The sequence below is a fragment of the Megascapheus bottae genome, chromosome 2, assembly GCF_031878675.1.
Source record: "Megascapheus bottae isolate mThoBot1 chromosome 2, mThoBot2.hap1, whole genome shotgun sequence".
Classification (NCBI taxonomy): Eukaryota; Metazoa; Chordata; class Mammalia; order Rodentia; family Geomyidae; genus Megascapheus; species Megascapheus bottae.
Genome location: NC_143510.1, coordinates 68,602,919 through 68,619,241, shown reverse-complemented (window position 1 = coordinate 68,619,241; position 16,323 = coordinate 68,602,919). Strand labels below are relative to the sequence as shown.

General features: G+C 41.6%; 2 protein-coding genes across 3 annotated transcripts; both read right to left on the bottom strand.

The window, feature by feature from the left end:
• Positions 1–331: 331 nt before the first annotated feature.
• Positions 332–2,877, bottom strand: Myf5 (myogenic factor 5). 2 transcript variants are annotated; one of them, XM_090357343.1, is made up of 3 exons: positions 2,195–2,877; positions 1,292–1,367; positions 332–522 (listed from the first exon to the last, which is right to left on the bottom strand). In XM_090357343.1, the coding sequence occupies exons 1-3, from the start codon at positions 2,693–2,695 to the stop codon at positions 332–334; spliced, it is 768 nt and encodes a 255-aa protein (XP_090213469.1). In that variant the 5' UTR covers positions 2,696–2,877. The 2 variants fall into 2 exon arrangements, with proteins under 2 accessions (XP_090213469.1, XP_090213460.1); XM_090357334.1 differs by having other exon boundaries at positions 332–510; positions 2,195–2,695.
• An 8,467-nt stretch (positions 2,878–11,344) lies between these two features.
• Positions 11,345–13,510, bottom strand: Myf6 (myogenic factor 6). The gene is made up of 3 exons (XM_090357322.1): positions 12,739–13,510; positions 12,315–12,405; positions 11,345–12,041 (listed from the first exon to the last, which is right to left on the bottom strand). The coding sequence occupies exons 1-3, from the start codon at positions 13,252–13,254 to the stop codon at positions 11,923–11,925; spliced, it is 726 nt and encodes a 241-aa protein (XP_090213448.1). The 5' UTR covers positions 13,255–13,510; the 3' UTR covers positions 11,345–11,922.
• Positions 13,511–16,323: the final 2,813 nt, after the last annotated feature.

Here is a 16,323-nt window from a genome sequence, read left to right as displayed (position 1 = left end):
AAAATATATTTATATATAAATTAAGCATTGTATCAAATTACCTTAAATGAATTGCCTCCTATAAGAAACAATGTTACTGGAACTATATCTCTAAAGCAAGAAGAAGATGAAAGTAAAAGACAAAGACAAGAGGGAAGGAAAGGGGAAGAGGAGGAGGAAAATATTAATTGCAATATGACTTTTAGTTAAATACACTTTCCTATAAAGTGACAAGGTAATGCTTTTAAATTTACAACTGAAGAGAAATCATTATGTACAAGTTGGCTTTGTTCTGGACTTCCTTCTAGATAAGATACCCTCCTGTCATAACTGATCTAGAAGGCGTTTTAGTTCATAGCACATGGTAGATGAGCCTGGAACTGGAAGCTCCTGGAGTTGCAGGCTGTGAATCGGTGCTGGCACAAGGGGATAGCAGTGCTGGTTCCTGGAGAGACATCCCAGGTTGTTCTGTGCAAGTGATCCGATCCACAATGCTGGACAAACAATCCAAGCTGGATAAGGAGCTTTTGTCTGTGGCATATACTAACAACAGAAGAGAGCAAGAGAGAAAAAAAAAGTAACACTTAAGAACTTATCCCCAGATAGACAGATTTGCTTATGTTGCCCCTTAAATGGCAGGTCAGCTCCTTTGACACCAGAGGTCAGATGATCTCAGAAAAGCCTGATACAGAAATCTGAAACAAATATCAGGCAATTCCCAAGGGTAGAGGTGTGGAGTGAGAAAGTGACTTGTCATCTTTCAAACAAAAGTTTGTGTGTGTGTGTGTGTGTGTGTGTGTGTGTGTGTGTGTGTGTGTGTGTGTGAAAGAGAGAGAGAGAGAGAGAGAGAGAGAAAGAGAGAGAGAGAGAGAGAGAAAGAGAGAAAGAGAGAGGAGAAAGAGAGACAGAAAACAGAGAGAGCAAGAAAGCGAGAGAGCAAGAGAGAGAGAGAGAGAGAGAGAGAGAGAGAGAGAGAGAGAGAGAGAGAGAGAGAGAGAGAGAGAGAGAGAGAGAGAGAGAGAGAGAGAGAGAGAGATTGGGAACAGAAGAAGTGTGCTCATTCTTTCTCAACAAAGCCTCCCCAGGAGGGAAATGGGAACCAAGACATGAGAAAGGGTATCAATGTTTGTGAAGGAATGCACCTTCTATCTGGTGAATATAATGTAACACTTTTATTAATTACAATAAAAATATATGGAAAAAAGAACCATCTCTTTGCTTCTTTTCCCAGTACTGCCAGGAAGATAGATTAGTCCCCACTTTGAAAAGACCCCAATTCTAAGGTTAAATTGGTCTTCAAATCCGTTCTTACCATTTGATACATCAGGGCAGTAGACACTATCAAAACTGCTGCTCTTTCTGGACCAGATAGGACTGTTACATTCAGGCTATAATACAAGGAACAAAGAAATTCATTTTCAGGTGTTGGCAAAAGAGGTTCTGACCTAGGATAAGGTCAGTTTATGTCCAATAGCTTGGTGAAGTGGTCACACTCAATAACCTCCACTGCCTTGATTTAGGATGGACTGGCCCTCCCCAAATTTCCAGGGCACCAAGGTCAATCTTTGTGCTTACAGAAGAGGAGAGCAGCGGCCAAAGCAAGGGAGGGCTGTGCTTGTGGAATTCGGCAGCAAAGCACAATGGGTTAACCATGCAAAATGGATTGGAGTAGAAGGAAGCCACAGTAATTCTGGGAGAGAACAATTTCCCAGAGCAAAAACACATTAAAACCTGGCAGAGTTGAAGCAAATGCCCTCTGAAAGGAATGCATCAACATCTCCTTCCAGCCTGATCTCAGCAGAGCAGTGACAGGGGCCAGGCTCCTGGTCCTTTCTAATTACTCTTGGCGTAGTAAACTATGGGGCAGGGCAGAGCTTCAGATGATGGCCTTAAGATGTTAATGCATGGTCCATCCAGTGCTGTATTTGCAAAAATAAATGGAATACTGGAAATACCATTTGATCATTTCTAACCACTCACCGACCACGCCAACCCCCTACTCTAATGGACAACTTAGAATCTGCGAGGAAGTCAACCCAAAATCTCATTCAACGGTAATTCCTTGGCATCCTTCTAAACGTGAACCCCTCTTTTCTCTTACAGCAACCCACCAACTGCATGCGCTCTACTCCATTCTATGCCAGGTTTCAAGCGAGGTGTAACTGGGGGTAGCCAAGAGTGTGTGTGTGTGGGGGGTGCTAGAGATGAGGCTTACCATGCCATCAGAGCAGTTGGAAGTGGGGCTATTGGGCTCCGAGCAGCTCTGTTCAGGCAAGCTGTAGTAATTCTCCACCTGCTCCCGCAGCAAATCCTGCAGGTTCTCGATGTAGCGGATGGCATTTCTGAGGATCTCCACCTTGGGTAACCGCTGGTTGGGGTTGGTGGTGGTGCACCTCTTAAGCGTCTCGAAAGCCTGGTTGACCTTCTTCAGGCGTCTGCGCTCACGCATTGTGGCGGCCTTCCTGCGATCCATGCTGGTGGACTTTCTCTTGCAAGCCTTGCAGGCCCACATGAGGCAGTGACCAGCCTGATGGTGGCCGGTTGGCACTCGCACGTGTTCTTCCTCATCGGAGCCCTGCAAGTCTGCTTTGTGAGCCCCAAAGGCGGCCATACGAGCCTCGAACTCATCTCCAAACTCGCCCTCGGGAGACGGGATACAGGAGCCATCGTAAAAGTACTCAGAAGGGGAGAACTGGCAGCCGTCCATCATATCCATGCTGCAGTAGGGTCGAGCACTCTACCTGGACTGCAGGAAGAGAGAGGAGGGGAGAAGGGTGAGCTTCTGGCTGATGCAGGCCAGCGAATCTGAGGCAGAGCTCGAGGTGGGTTTCTTTGGGAATTCACAAGGGCAGACTCCTGTCGACCTGGGTCTGCAGGCTGGCCTTGGGGATCTTTATATATTCTTGAGGGGTGGGGTAGGGAGGCTGGCCCAAGTGGCTGACAGGGCCATATTAGCATATCCCACTGCAAGCCCCGCCGGGCAAACCTCCGCCTGTCCCCTGGAGACAATGTGCTGTTTACTGGCCCTGTAGATGCTGATTATTTTAGTGCATTTCTGTTGGCGTGGGCAAGGCTCCCCATCCTGCTCACTTACATTCTGCCCCCCTATACCAAAGGATCACTCCGCGGATCTCAGAAAGGATCTTAGGACCTGCGGGGATTTGTTCTTTTTTTGTTTTGTTTTGTTTGTTTTTTAATAGGTAGTGCATTGAAATAATGGTAACAAATAGACACCTTTAATCCTGGACATGACCTTGTTCTTAGAGGCTTCTCTCTCCTCTCTCTCTCTCTCTCTCTCTCTCTCTCTCTCTCTCTCTCTCTCTCTCTCTCTCTCTCTCTCTCTCGCCTTCTGTCTGTTCTCAATGTGAATTTTCTCACAGGAGTTGCAGTCAGCACACTAGATAATAGTTCCTCAGAGCTTGAAGTGGATTCTTTCAAGCCTGGAATGGACCTCTCTTGAGCTTTGTGAAATGTATTTTGAATTACAGGTTGAAGGAGTAAAATTCTAATCAGATAGTCTTTTCTTAGACTCTGCATTACTGGGGACAGAAGGGAAGTGTTCTTTTCCTAAGATAGGACTTCCTGGGAATTCTATGCTTCTGCTCATCCAAAGGGATGTGAGGTCAGAAAGTCCAGGTGGCTGAACAGTAAACATCTCCTCCTTTATTTCCAGCCATCTCTAGAACCTGAGCAAGCCAGAGATCCCACCGAAAGCATCTTAAGACAGGCAGTGGAAGAATCCCAGTTTTAGACCTCAAACTTCCCTTCTGGGAGCAAGAGTCTCCTTTCTCCCTCTTTTTTCTGTTTTTCCCTATCATTTCCATAGACTAAACAGTCAAGCTGGGCTTCGCCTTGCTAATTTTCTGCTCACAGGCAAACCAGCACCGTTACAGATGAGTCCCAGCTGCCAGCCTAGCCTGCAATCCCAACCAGTGTAAAATTTCCAAGTCCTCCAACCAGAGTGACTTCACACATCTCAGTGAAAAAAGCCTAACAGAAAAGCAGTCACAGCAGGGACTTTTACACTTTGGTTGATAAAAGGTAAGCACGGAGAACTGCCATTTGAGTAACAAAGTCTAGGAGTCAGTTTCACCCATTCTTCTTCCCCTAAACCCACATTCAGATCCTTAGGGAAGGAGGCATTGTTTATATTTAGGAAAGCAGTTATTTATCTCAGGTCTACACAAGAAGTCTGCAATCTGGGGACATGGTTTGTCTTCCTGAAGGAAGAGAGAGGAACCCCAGTTCCACTTAGGATCACTCAGTACACACAATGATATTTGGGTAGCAAGTTGTCCTTTGTTTATATTTTTGCCCCCAAATTGTTTTCCTACTATAATCTTATTTGGTCGTTTAACACCGTTTGGAGCAAAAGTAATTCTAACATTTTTTTTTCTGGGTGAAATCTTGGTAAAGTGAAGGCTCTGAAAACCAAGTGGTTCACTTTCTGTCCCAGTCTCTTCTGTTCTGAGTTCATAAGACAATTTTCCCTTGAAAACCAGGCTTTCTGTCCTAAACCAATGGGCTATTGAATCATCTGGCCAGTAAAAAACCAACCTGCAGCTTATTTTTTTATGTATTTACAAGTGTATGCTTTTGAAAAGAATATAGTGCCCAAGCAATACCAGGTAGGCATCAAGTTCTTTTCTGTTATTTCCCCCCTCCCTCTCTCTCTTATTCTCTCTTATTCCTGGAGCTTAAACTCAGCGATTAGGTACTGTGCTTGAGCTTTCTCAAGGGTAGCACTCTACCATTTGGGCCACAGCACCTGTTCTGCCTATTTCTCAGACTGTGGTACCAAGAAATTGAACCCAGGGCCTTATTTATGCTAGGCAATCATTCTACCACACTTCAGGCCTGGCATCAAGTTCTTAAAGAAAAGGGTTTCTTCTACCTGAGTGGAAGCATTTCAATGTACAGAACATTGCAATATTATGCAATATTATGGTGGTAGATATTCTCACTTAGAGATTCTTAGCAACATCCCACAAACTCAGGTCCATACTCTTGCAAAATACTGTTACTTTATCTTTATCATCATCATCATCATCATCATCATCATCATCCTTTGCCTGGAGCCCTCTTTTGTCCTATATGGAACAGATGAAATGGACAGAAATATGATTTGATCCTCGACATGGAAGTGATTAGTATGCTGCTCATCTTTTAGCTACTTTCTGAAAACATTTGATGTGTTTTGTCTCCAATCCCCTTTGTGAAGGATATACATAACTAATAATTATTGAGAGCCTCCAATTTTCTAAGCACTGCTAATAACTTTTCCCATAAGGAGCTATAAGCCAGCTGATTTTTAAAATGAAGGCAAATCAAATTTGAGGGCGAGGTAATTTGCCTCAGGTCTAGTGGAAACTAGAGACCAAATTCCTAAAGATGATTTCTACTGTTTTCTTCCATCACTGAGGTTCAGTGGGTTGCCTTTGTGTGTATACGCTGGCTGCTTTGGACTTCTTTCTTTGGGCTTCTGTGCCTGGAAAATGCTGTCACTCAGGAGTCTCTGTCAGTAACTGCAGTTCTCGGAGGTTAGGGCTGCGTTTGGTAAGGTGATCTCAAAACAAATTGACCCGAGTGTGGCAGGCAAGTGGAACTAAAGAAGCTCAAAAACACCACAGTCTGACTAATGAGAACTGGAGGTGGGGCAGAGAGAAAGAGGGAGGCACCAGGTCTGAGTTGAAGGCCTCTGGGACTCAAGTGCTGAAAATAGGATCTCAGACTCAAAGTAAAAAATGAGATGAAACCGTTAAACCTCTGTCAGGGCAAGAGAAGAAAGAAGTAAAAACCAAACCAAACCAGAAGGAAGTATACAAAAAGAAAGGACACCAGAGCATCAAAAATGACAAGAGTTCCTCCAGTTCAGGAGAGCTTCCACCACTCTCTTCCTAAAAGACAGCAAGGGGAGGAGGAAGACATACATAATGCAGTCGGCCACTTGGAAAATAGACAGAAAATAAATAGAGATGAAGAACTGAATCAGGAAGCAGAGGAAAAGCAAAGATTTGCTTTTATAAAAGATGGACTCCTTTTCAACACGTGTCCTCTATTACTCAGAATCACACTAAATTGGATTTTGTCTCTCAGGAAGAATGAAAATGTAATCTGTTTTCCATTGTTTCTTCCCAGAAGGGACTTCCTCATATGCAGAGAAAACTCACATTTCTTTCAGACTTACAGAGGTGTCTGAGCCTGACTGCTCTGAAAACCCCAATAAAGAATGACAGAAGGAAAAATTGACCACACCCAGAGTTGTAAAAGAATACTCACCAAACTTCTGATGAGGCAGAGGGATTATTTATTTATTTACCTTCAAAAGGTTTACATTCCGAGCAGGAACAAATGCATGTTTGATTTTCTAACAATTTAGACTTAGAAACAGGTTTTAACTGCAATGATCTTTGAAACATCACCAACTGTTTCCATCTTCTCTTTTTCTTTCTTTCTTTTTCTTTCTTTCTTTCTCTCTCTCTTTCTTTCTTTTTTGTTTAGCAAAATTTGTGTTAGCTTACCCATTTTGACAAAAACCTAGTGTTAATGGACAGACTACATCAGACAAATGCAGCTCATTTATTTGTTTTCTAGTAAAAAGTAGCCTAGAAATATAACCTTCTGCCTAGTGGAAAAGTCTCCATAAGTCTCCATGCTCCTCTTAAGGAAAATTATATATATATATATATATATATATATATATATATGGATGGAGAGAGAGAGAGAGAGAGAGAGAGAGAGAGAGAGAGAGAGAGAGAGAGAGAGAGAGAGAGAGACTTATCCATTCCTATTCACTTTTGCTCCTACCTCAGAAGCCCATGTCAACTCTGAGGCAAAGGTAGTTGTTCTTAAGGCTTTTTGTTTATTACTAGAGAAGACATCACAATATGCTAAACAATTTCCAACTACCATTAGTTCTGGGGACAAAGCACACCTAAGTAAACACATTAGTACCTGCCAGGGCTGTTGCAAGAATTTGTGATGAAGACAGCTGAGGAAGACATTGGCCTCTGCTTGAATTCGAAGACTTCCAGGAGAGATCAAAGGACTGAGTAAGGACCTTGAGAGTGGAGAAAGTAGCCAGTTCTTAAAGCATTATCTTTGTTCCAGCACATGGTGCAGCCATTCTATTTCTTAGCCTGAAATAGGAGTGTAAGAAATAAAACATGAGAAGGGGTTTCAATGTGTAAGAAGTAATGTACCTACTACCTGGCGAATGTAACTGTATCCCCTTTATACATTACCCCAACAACAACAAAAAAATCAGCAATGAACCCTTGCTTTGAAGCACCACTAAAATATGTGAATTTTCAAAGTGTTATTAATTAATATAGTTTATTTTTAAACATAGATATGTAACTTTATGTTATGATTTTTCAGTTTACTGAATTTCATTGAGAATATAATTTTCTAAGAGTTACAGTGTGGAATGGTTTCTAACAACATTCCTATGATTAAAAAAAGAAATAAAATACTTCCTGGGGACTGAATTCACTCGAGCCAATGATCTATGTTTCATGACTTTGAAGGAACAACTGTACAGGTTCAGAGGAAATATCATGCTGTTACTAATTTGCTCTTGGACAATGAGATCATCAAAATTTAAAGTAAAACATTCAAAACATTTTTAGGAATGGTGAGGTAGAGGCAGGTTTCAAAAAATTTTTATTATTTCATTTTATTTATTTTTATTTTTTAAAGAATTTATTAGTCATGTTTAACAAGTATTCAAGAAGGAAATCTCTATATACAATCACTGGCACTTAGATTTTAGAACATAATTAAAATTAAGCTGAGGGTATGTATGTCATAGATACATATTAATCTTTGTAATAAGACATTATATCTAATTTGCCCTTGGACAATGAGATCATCAGAATTGAAAGTAAAACATTCAAAATGTTTTTAGAAATGGTGAGGTAGAGGTGGGGTTTCAAAAAAATTCTTTTTCCTGAATTTCTCATGAATAGTTGAGAATGCTGAATTTCTGCATTTTGTGGGTTTTTTTGAAATTTTTTATTGTAAAGGTGATGTACAGTGGAGTTACATAAGTCAGGTAATGGATACATTTCTTTTTGAACAGTGTCACCTCCTCTCTCATTTTTCTCCTCTTTTATTTTCCCTCCCAACCTCTCTCTACTTCAAGTTGTGAAGTTAATTTCCAACATAATGTCTAGTGAGTATCTCAGTTCACCTTCTGTCCCGCCATTTCTGTGCTTAACCTATCGCTCCTCAAACAGATACACTTACATATAAGACAAAATGTACAGAAAGCACAAGGAGCAACACAGGGTAAAGACAGACAGAAAGAAAAAAGAATAGAAAAAAAAAAACCTCTTGGAGTTCATTTTGATGAGCATTGCTGCAGACAAAAAATGTAGAACAGACTGGAAAAATAGTGAGACCAGTGAACATAAGTGGATTTCCACAATGTCCATATAGAGTGTTCAGAGATTTATATGATGATTTAAGTTATTTTGACAAAGCAGGCCTTTGATGTACCAAGAATTATTTCTTATAATAAGAGAACCAAACCACTCATTATTTTCTACTTGGAAACTTTCATGAGATCTCTGGAAAGAGGCTCAGATGCAATCTGAAATTGCTTATCTTCACCACGTTATTAGGTTTTGATTTTCTTGCTTCCAGAGCCCTGTTTGTTTGGACTTTGGCTTTGGTAAAGAATATCATCATAAATATCAAGCAGAAACATCTTAATTGCAAACACACCAAGGATTTCTTTGGAAAGCCCAACGTGTCAGTTCTAGTGGTGGAGGTCACATGAAGTCTTTGGGAAATATTTGCACTATTTAATGAAGCGAATTCTATAGACAAACTTATTCCAAACAACGTCTCAAGTTACCATGCTAAGAAAGATAGGATTTGGTTTGCAAAGACAAAATAAAATCCATCAGCAAGTAAAATCCACAAATCCATTTAAATGTTCTCTGTTTGAGTAGTTTATAACACAACTGTTATTGTGAATGTATGTGTGATTATGAAGCCAAAGACTTCACCTGGTCGCCTGGTATATTTGATTTCAGCCATGTCATGAATTTGCTTTTAAAATAAAGATGCATATAAGATCCATCACTGATAAAAATGCATATCCCGTTATGCATGCTAAATTGTATAATTTCATTGGCAAATGATTTTGCCATATTGTAAAAATGAAATTACTGCTCTCATTTGGAGTTCACTGGCCAGCTACTATCTGAGAAGAAACTTTTAAAAAGAACTGTCAAAGAGAAGCAATTCATTCAGCAGACTATGCAGTGTTACTTGTTAAGTTTCCAGAAGCTTCTCTTCCCCAGTTCATGGTGCTTGAGGACACAGGCTTGCAGTAGTTGATTATGGTGGCTCTGAATCCTTGCTTTATATTCAGCAGATGGTAGAGCCCATATATTGCAGGAGGTCCTCTTCTCTGGCATTAGAAGGAATAGCAGCACTTCACCCACTAGTTGCCCAAGATTATATGAACAGAGAAGCTGCTAAGAACAGCCCATTCATGTTGCTGAGCATTATAATAAATATGACTAAAAAATGTGAAGGAACTGTGGTTTTGGGTAGTATAAAACCTTTTGATAATTAATTTTGATTTAAAAAATAACCAAGAGAACTGATATCTAGTATTTATTTTATGCCCATCTTAACTTAGCATTTCACATGTGTTTTTTGTGGAGGGGGGGTAGTGTTTCAGAACCACCTGAGTCAGGTATTATTAACTTCAGCATCCCAGTCCTCCATCATTTTATAAATGAGGAAACTGAGAAGGAGCAGGTACTAGCTCGAACTCTCATAGTAGCAACACGGATTGCATCCAGGTAATAGGCTCCCCAGACCTTCATAGGCTCAGGTTCCTCCTCCAAACTTCTCAGTTGCTTCTCTCAAATCTTTAAAAGGGATTATATGTCAACATTAGTTTCCCCTAGGAAGCTTTCTGTATTCAAATGATATTTCAGAAACAAATGAGCAACAGATTGACTATACCAAATCCCAAATCCTCAAACCAGAAATGCTCCCCAAGCCAAAACTTTTTAATTTCCCATGTGCTACTCAAAGTTTTAGATTTAGGGGTATTTCCCTTCCCAGGGGGCTGGGGGGGGGATGGGAGAGGTTTTTGTTTTTGTTTTTGTTTTGGATTAAGTTTACTCAGCCATAATTTCTATGCAAATACTACAAAATATAGAAACCTTACAAATCTAAAACATTTCTGGTTTCAAGAACTTCAGATAAGGGGATGCTCAATGTATATTTAACAACCCTACCTTCCCACTGATCCCAGCCACCAAACGCCTAAGTTTTCTCGTCTGGAATAGAAATGAACAAGATAGTGCTGATCCAGCTTTGTACTTGTAGAGGGCGCTGTGTGTGGTACCCCTTTAAATTTGCTAGGTGGAAAGGCACAATTCTTAGGAAGTTAGGAAACCAGGCTGGACTGAGAAATAATGAATTGGGCTTGACTTTTACACATGTAAGCTAAAGACTAGCTATGGGCACAAAGGAGGAGAGAAGAGGTTTAAGGGAAGGAGTAAAAATACCGTTTAGAGAATGTAAGAGAAGTAGCCATTCAACAGGCATGAATAACTTGTCTCCTCTTCTTCACTTCCCACTGTGATTCTTGGTGGTCGCTTCTTCCTGAGGTTACAGGATAAACAAACCTGGCACACGTTGTAAAACCCTCATGGCGAGGACCTCCTGGGGCTTCCAGCATCTCTAGGGCTTTGCTGCTAGGCCCAGCTAAGAGGTTTCATGTGTGTTGTTGTTGTCTTTTGCTCTCACCCATTTAACCCTTCAGTCTCTTGAGGCACCTTCCCTTCAAAGGAACCCACTTCAAGAGACAGATTGTTCCCTTCTTTTATCTTTGTATTTGGAAAACATGCCCAGGCTGAAGAGGCCTTGAGGATAATCCAGTAGGCTAGGAATCAGTCTAGTTCAACAATGACCAATAAAAATCTCTGGGCAGACCAGATTCATGCTGGAAACTTCCTGGAATACCAACTAAGAGGAGAACATTATTTAGATTACATTAGTTGAATATCTTTTAGGGGTAAAAAAGCTAAAATAAAGCCACTCACTTTTATGCTGATTTTTCTGCAGCAAGGTTAAAAAAGAAAAAATTCAATGGTAAATCTGTGGTAAGGAAATCTCACCCAGATTGTCAAGTCCAGAACAGTAGGAGGAACGAAATCCAGGCTGAAGAAAACTTAGATTCTTCTTACATATTCTTCCCTTTCAACCACAAGTGTGTCATCTCTATGAAGTATTACTGTGCTCACTCAGTTTGAGTCAAAAGAAAGAAACCATTTTCCCACTTTAAATCAACCTGGGCTTACACGGTGCTTAAATTAAAATATGGCTTTTCTTTATTTTTTGTATATGTCCTCAAATCATTTCTTTTTCCAGTTGAGTCAAATTAAAGCCAGGTTCATCTGTATAGAAACTCAGGATCCTCACGCATTGTATATACAATCCACCATCTCACATTTAAAATATATTCCTTAGGTTGTACATAAAAAATAAAAGTACCAAGACAATTATTTATTTACAAAAATACATTAAATACCACTAAAACAAACCGTTCCCATTTGAGACAGGAATGAACTTCTTGTGCACAGGACACAAAAGGATCTGCGTAATAAATTACAAAACCAAACAAATCCAGTCTGGCTGCCTGCCCTACAGTGCTCTCAGTTCTAAAAAAATAAAATAAAATAAAACAAAAAACAACAAAACAAAACACCCAAAGGCCTTTTTCCCTGGAGTTTGCACAACATTTTCTTTGTGAATATGCTTCCTCTTCCCAAAACTCTAGGGTCTGGGTTTCCTAACTACTAATACAAGATGACCTAATCCATATAATTAGGCCAAGAAGGGCTGGCGTGGGACAAAGCAGTGGCCCTGGTGCGTGGAAAAACGTGTCCACAGCCTTGGGGCGCGGAGTTACTTCTCCACCACCTCCTCGGGGCAGGGGAGTTTGCGTTCCTCTGAAGAAATGCTGTCCACGATGGAAGAGAGGCATCGAAGGCTGCTGGAGGCCGACGAATCCAGGCTAGCTGCTCCTGAGCACAGGAAACACACACACACACACACACACACACACACACACACACACACACACACACACACACACACACACGCACACAGAGTGTCCAAGGAAGGAAGAACGAGTGTGCCCAGCTGCCCAGCCAGAGACCACGGGCAGGGACAGCAGGAGCACCCTTCTTGCAAGGCTCCTCCCATCCCTCCCCCGAGCCCCCTTCCCCCCCCCCCCCCGTCTGGCTTGGAGCTCACGGTGCACCCATTTTCCCAGGATGTCCCTTGTGTTCTTTTACCTTCCTTGGCTGTTATCTCCAGCCCCCTGGAATGATCCGAAACACTTGGCCACTGGGAGCTGCAGGTGCTCAGGAAATCCGCGCCCTCGAGCTGGAGGGGGAAAAGAATCCCAAAGATTAGGAAAGTAGCCTAAATTCCAGGGAAAAAGGGGTGAGGAGGGGAGAGCCCTCGGAGGAGGGGGGTGTCTCCCCTACTTCCTTAGGCCTGGTACCTATTTCCTGCCTATTGCAGGGACTTCAGTTTTCTTAGGTCACTGGGGGTTCAGGAAAGGGGGAGCCCCAAGGGGCGGGTAAGAAAGGTGGGAGGGGGAAGAGGGTGGGCAGGGAAGAAACCGGCAGCTGGAGGTGAAGGCCAAGGCCGCGTGTAATCTCTCTGCCTCTGCATTTTTCCCCGGCTGGGCGGCGGGCAGGCATGTGGGCTTACGATTTCTTGCTTGGGTCTGTAGCTGAAGGGATCCACTCCCATCTCCTGCATTTTCTCCTGCTGGTCCAGCCGGTGCAGCAGGTCCTGCAACCTCTCGATGTAGCTGATGGCGCTCCTCAGAATCTCCACCTTGGGCAGCCTCTGGTTGGGGTTGGGCACAGTCCGCCGCTTCAGAGCCTCGAAGGCCTCGTTAATTTTCTTTAACCTCCTCCTCTCGCGCAGAGTGGCGGCTTTCCGCCGGTCGGTGGGGGCCGATTTTCTCTTGCAGGTCTTACAAGCCCAGATCAGACATTGGCCTGGGCAGTGGGGAGGCTGCAGGCCTGGGGGTGCCAGTACATGTTCCTCTCCGCTGCTGTCACTCCCGGCTTCTGGGGGCAATGGGTCCTGGCAAGGGGATAAGGTGCCCTCACTCCCTGGATACACAGGAGAACCCTCTGCCACTTCTAAGGGCTGCAGAGTAAGGTTTTCACCGTCCAAATAGAAGAAATAGGAACCCGTTTCGAAAAGGTCCATCATCCTGTTCTTCTCCCTGGCCTCTGACTCGATCTGAACTGGGTGATGGATGCACAGACCCAGAGGAACCACCCAAATGGCATTTAATTAGTGCGGTGACATAAGGCGACCCAGCTTTATATATAGTAGCTCCTGAAACTCAATCCAACTTTTAGCTGTCATGAACATCAGTCTCCCAATGCCACTACCACCAGAGCTCTCTAGACCATGGAGCTGGAAAGAAAACGGAGACCTGTCACCTCCCAGAGTGAGGTGACAGTCTCTGTGAAGAACAGGTTAAAACAACATACCTGGAGAGAATCGTGTAGTTTAACGCTTCCATTCTAGACAGTTTAGAGGTTACTGGCCAACTTCAAAACAACTGGGGATTAACATTGCTCCCTCCCCCCTCCCCCACCAGTCTCATCTGAATTCTAAGTATAGACCGATGATGAAAGATGTCAAAAGCGATAGCCATTGCTCCAAAATAGCCTGCTTTGCATTTGCAGACTGGTTCAGCCCTTTTCTCTATCCTCCTTATCCAAAAGATGTTATTCTTCTGATTAAAACCATTACAGTTCTTCAAAGGTTAGACAGGACTTTCAGGCGTCAGCCTCAATAGAAGCAGGTAATTCTCTTTCCTCTCTTTTTACTATGACTGTAAGATTTGGGAACTGGAAGGGGTGTCTGTTGGGTGCTCACATCTCATGTGACTGTATGAACCTATGTTCTAGATTCTTCCATAAAATCCTCAACCTCCTTATCTTCCTTGTCTACTTCTTTTTTTATTAATTAAGATCTAAATTCTTCCACCATGGAGGGGATAGGAGTGTCATGGAGGAGGGAACACAATTCCTATGCACTAACTTCCTCTTTTAAACTAGTTTAGGAAGAACAAGACGTGCTGTGGAGCACAAGTAGAGGCCCTTGCTTCCCTTCTGCATGTGGGTGGGCATACTTTTCATTTTCTTTCTCTCTATGCACTGACTCTAAATAATTTGGTTGATAGGATTCAGGAGAGAAAGGTAATCACCAACACACAAGCAAGGAAGCTGAATTGTTTATTGCATCTGCTCCATGGTCTACAGTTCAGTACCAAAGGCCTAGATACCAAAGAATGCTTTTCAAGACCTAGCTAGGCTGATTTTTTGATATGTTCCTGAAAGTACTAAGTCTTGCTAAGTCTTGGCTTTGTCAAGGTAATAGTGGCTGCTTCACTGAATTTTGGTGAGGATTTAATCAGTTTTCATGTGAAACATATTGTAGGTAGCTTCTTTGTGAAGACTAGTTATTTATAGCATGAAGCTGTGCCACGTTAAGACCCATAGTCATAAAGGAAATAAAGCACAGCTGTTGAAGAAGCTCATCTCGAATCCTATCCCCCACCACCCACCTGCTTGGTTGTTTCTGTCTTCCTTCATCTCTTCCTCTCCCTTGGATTTTGTCTCCCTTATGACTGTTGAAGAATGCCTTTTCCTGACCACTTAGGGTGACTATCTACTTGGTTTTTTGCCTTTATAGTTACTACCTAAAAAAATTAGATAAATGGAAAAGTTAAAGTTTTATTCTTCTACCTCAAACAGAGATAGTTTTAGGCAATGTAACCTATGATTTAAAAAAACATTTACATGGGTATAAACATATACACTCTATGTGTGGGTATATAGATATAGATATATAGACAGAGAGAAGATAATGCAATGGTCAACTGTCAGACAATTTAGGAGCTAGTTAAATTTTTAACTTTATTATAGAAGGTGATTCTTCAAAATATATCCATTAAGCTATAGGATTTAGTTATTAAGTTTAGACTTCATTGGCTGGCTTTTGGTTTTGGGTATTGTGTGCCACATAAATCAAGTCTTGGGTTTGGGGAATGACAGGAGGCTGAGGAAAGTGTTATGAGAAGCCAACAGTATTGTGTGTGTGTGTGTGTGTGTGTGTGTGTGTGTGTGTGTGTGTGTGTGTGTGTGTGTGTGTGTGCGTGCACACATGTTTGTATGATATTTCTTCCACTTCCACCACTCTCCTGGTTTTTAAAATCAATAATTAAGACAGCAGATGGTCATCTTTGGCAGAAGGTATCATTTGTTACAGAAACCAAGCTTATGCTCATAGCCACAATTTATTCTGTCTTTTACAGATATGAGACAATTTAAAACTTATTTTTAGACAATAGAATTAGTCTTATTCATCAAATAGGAAAATAATGACTGAGTTTACTCATTGATATTTATTTGTTGCCTACTAGGTGCAAAAGATGAAGCAGTATAATACTAACTTTGAAATAGCATTGTAATTTTCCTTATGGTGTTCAAAGCTAGACAGATGAATGAAATTGATAAAGGAATAAAAATCAGAGAAATTGCCCTTGAAGTGGGATATGGTAGGCTAATAAGATAACTGTTTTTAGCTTGTAAGAACTAAGCCAAGCCGGATATCTTAAATGCTATGCTTTTATCCATAAAATTGGTATTATAAAAAAAGTCCATAATTTCAAGGTTTGTCATGAAGGTAAACATCTACAAATTTAAAATGTAGCCCATGTTGGGAAGCAGACAGTGATGATCAATAGATGTCAAGTTGTATCTAGATAGGAGGAAGTTCTTCTAGGATAGTACACTGCGGACGACCAGGCATAACAGAAATAAAATGCATTTTTTCTACAAGTTAGAAGTAAAGAATTTAAGAGTCATCCTGATAATGAACTGATAATTGTTTAAAGAGAATTATGCTAAACTTAATTGAAACATTATACACAGTATATATGTATCAAAATACCACATGGTGGGGCTGGGAATGTGGTAGAGTGCTTGCCTAGCTTGCAGGAATCCCTGGGTTCAGTTCCAAAGTACCACATTAACAGAAAAAGCTGAAGGTGTTGTGGCTCAAGTGCTAGCCTTGAACAAAAGAAGCTCAGGGACACTGTTCAGGCTCTAAGTTCAAACACCAGAACCAGCAAAATAGAAAAAAAATCACATGGTTATGGACACACGATAATATGGTCCCTGCTTGATTTTGTATGTCAGTTAAATAAATTCAAATGTTTGAAAGCTAAATAAATTCAAAAGGTCTGCGAATGTAGCCTAGTGG

Bases quoted from the DNA above. Each gene is read 5' to 3' on its own strand.
- Myf5 (XM_090357343.1), bottom strand. From the start codon at position 2,695: ATGGATATGATGGACGGCTGCCAGTTCTCCCCTTCTGAGTACTTTTAC. The intron at 1,368-2,194 runs GTAAGCCTCATC...CTTGTATTATAG, and splicing joins CCAACTGCTCTGATGGCATG to CCTGAATGTAACAGTCCTAT. The intron at 523-1,291 runs GTAAGAACGGAT...TTCTGTTGTTAG, and splicing joins CTGCCCTGATGTATCAAATG to TATATGCCACAGACAAAAGC.
- Myf6 (XM_090357322.1), bottom strand. From the start codon at position 13,254: ATGATGGACCTTTTCGAAACGGGTTCCTATTTCTTCTATTTGGACGGT. The intron at 12,406-12,738 runs GTAAGCCCACAT...TTCCCCCTCCAG, and splicing joins ACAGACCCAAGCAAGAAATC to CTCGAGGGCGCGGATTTCCT. The intron at 12,042-12,314 runs GTAAAAGAACAC...TCCTGTGCTCAG, and splicing joins GGAGATAACAGCCAAGGAAG to GAGCAGCTAGCCTGGATTCG.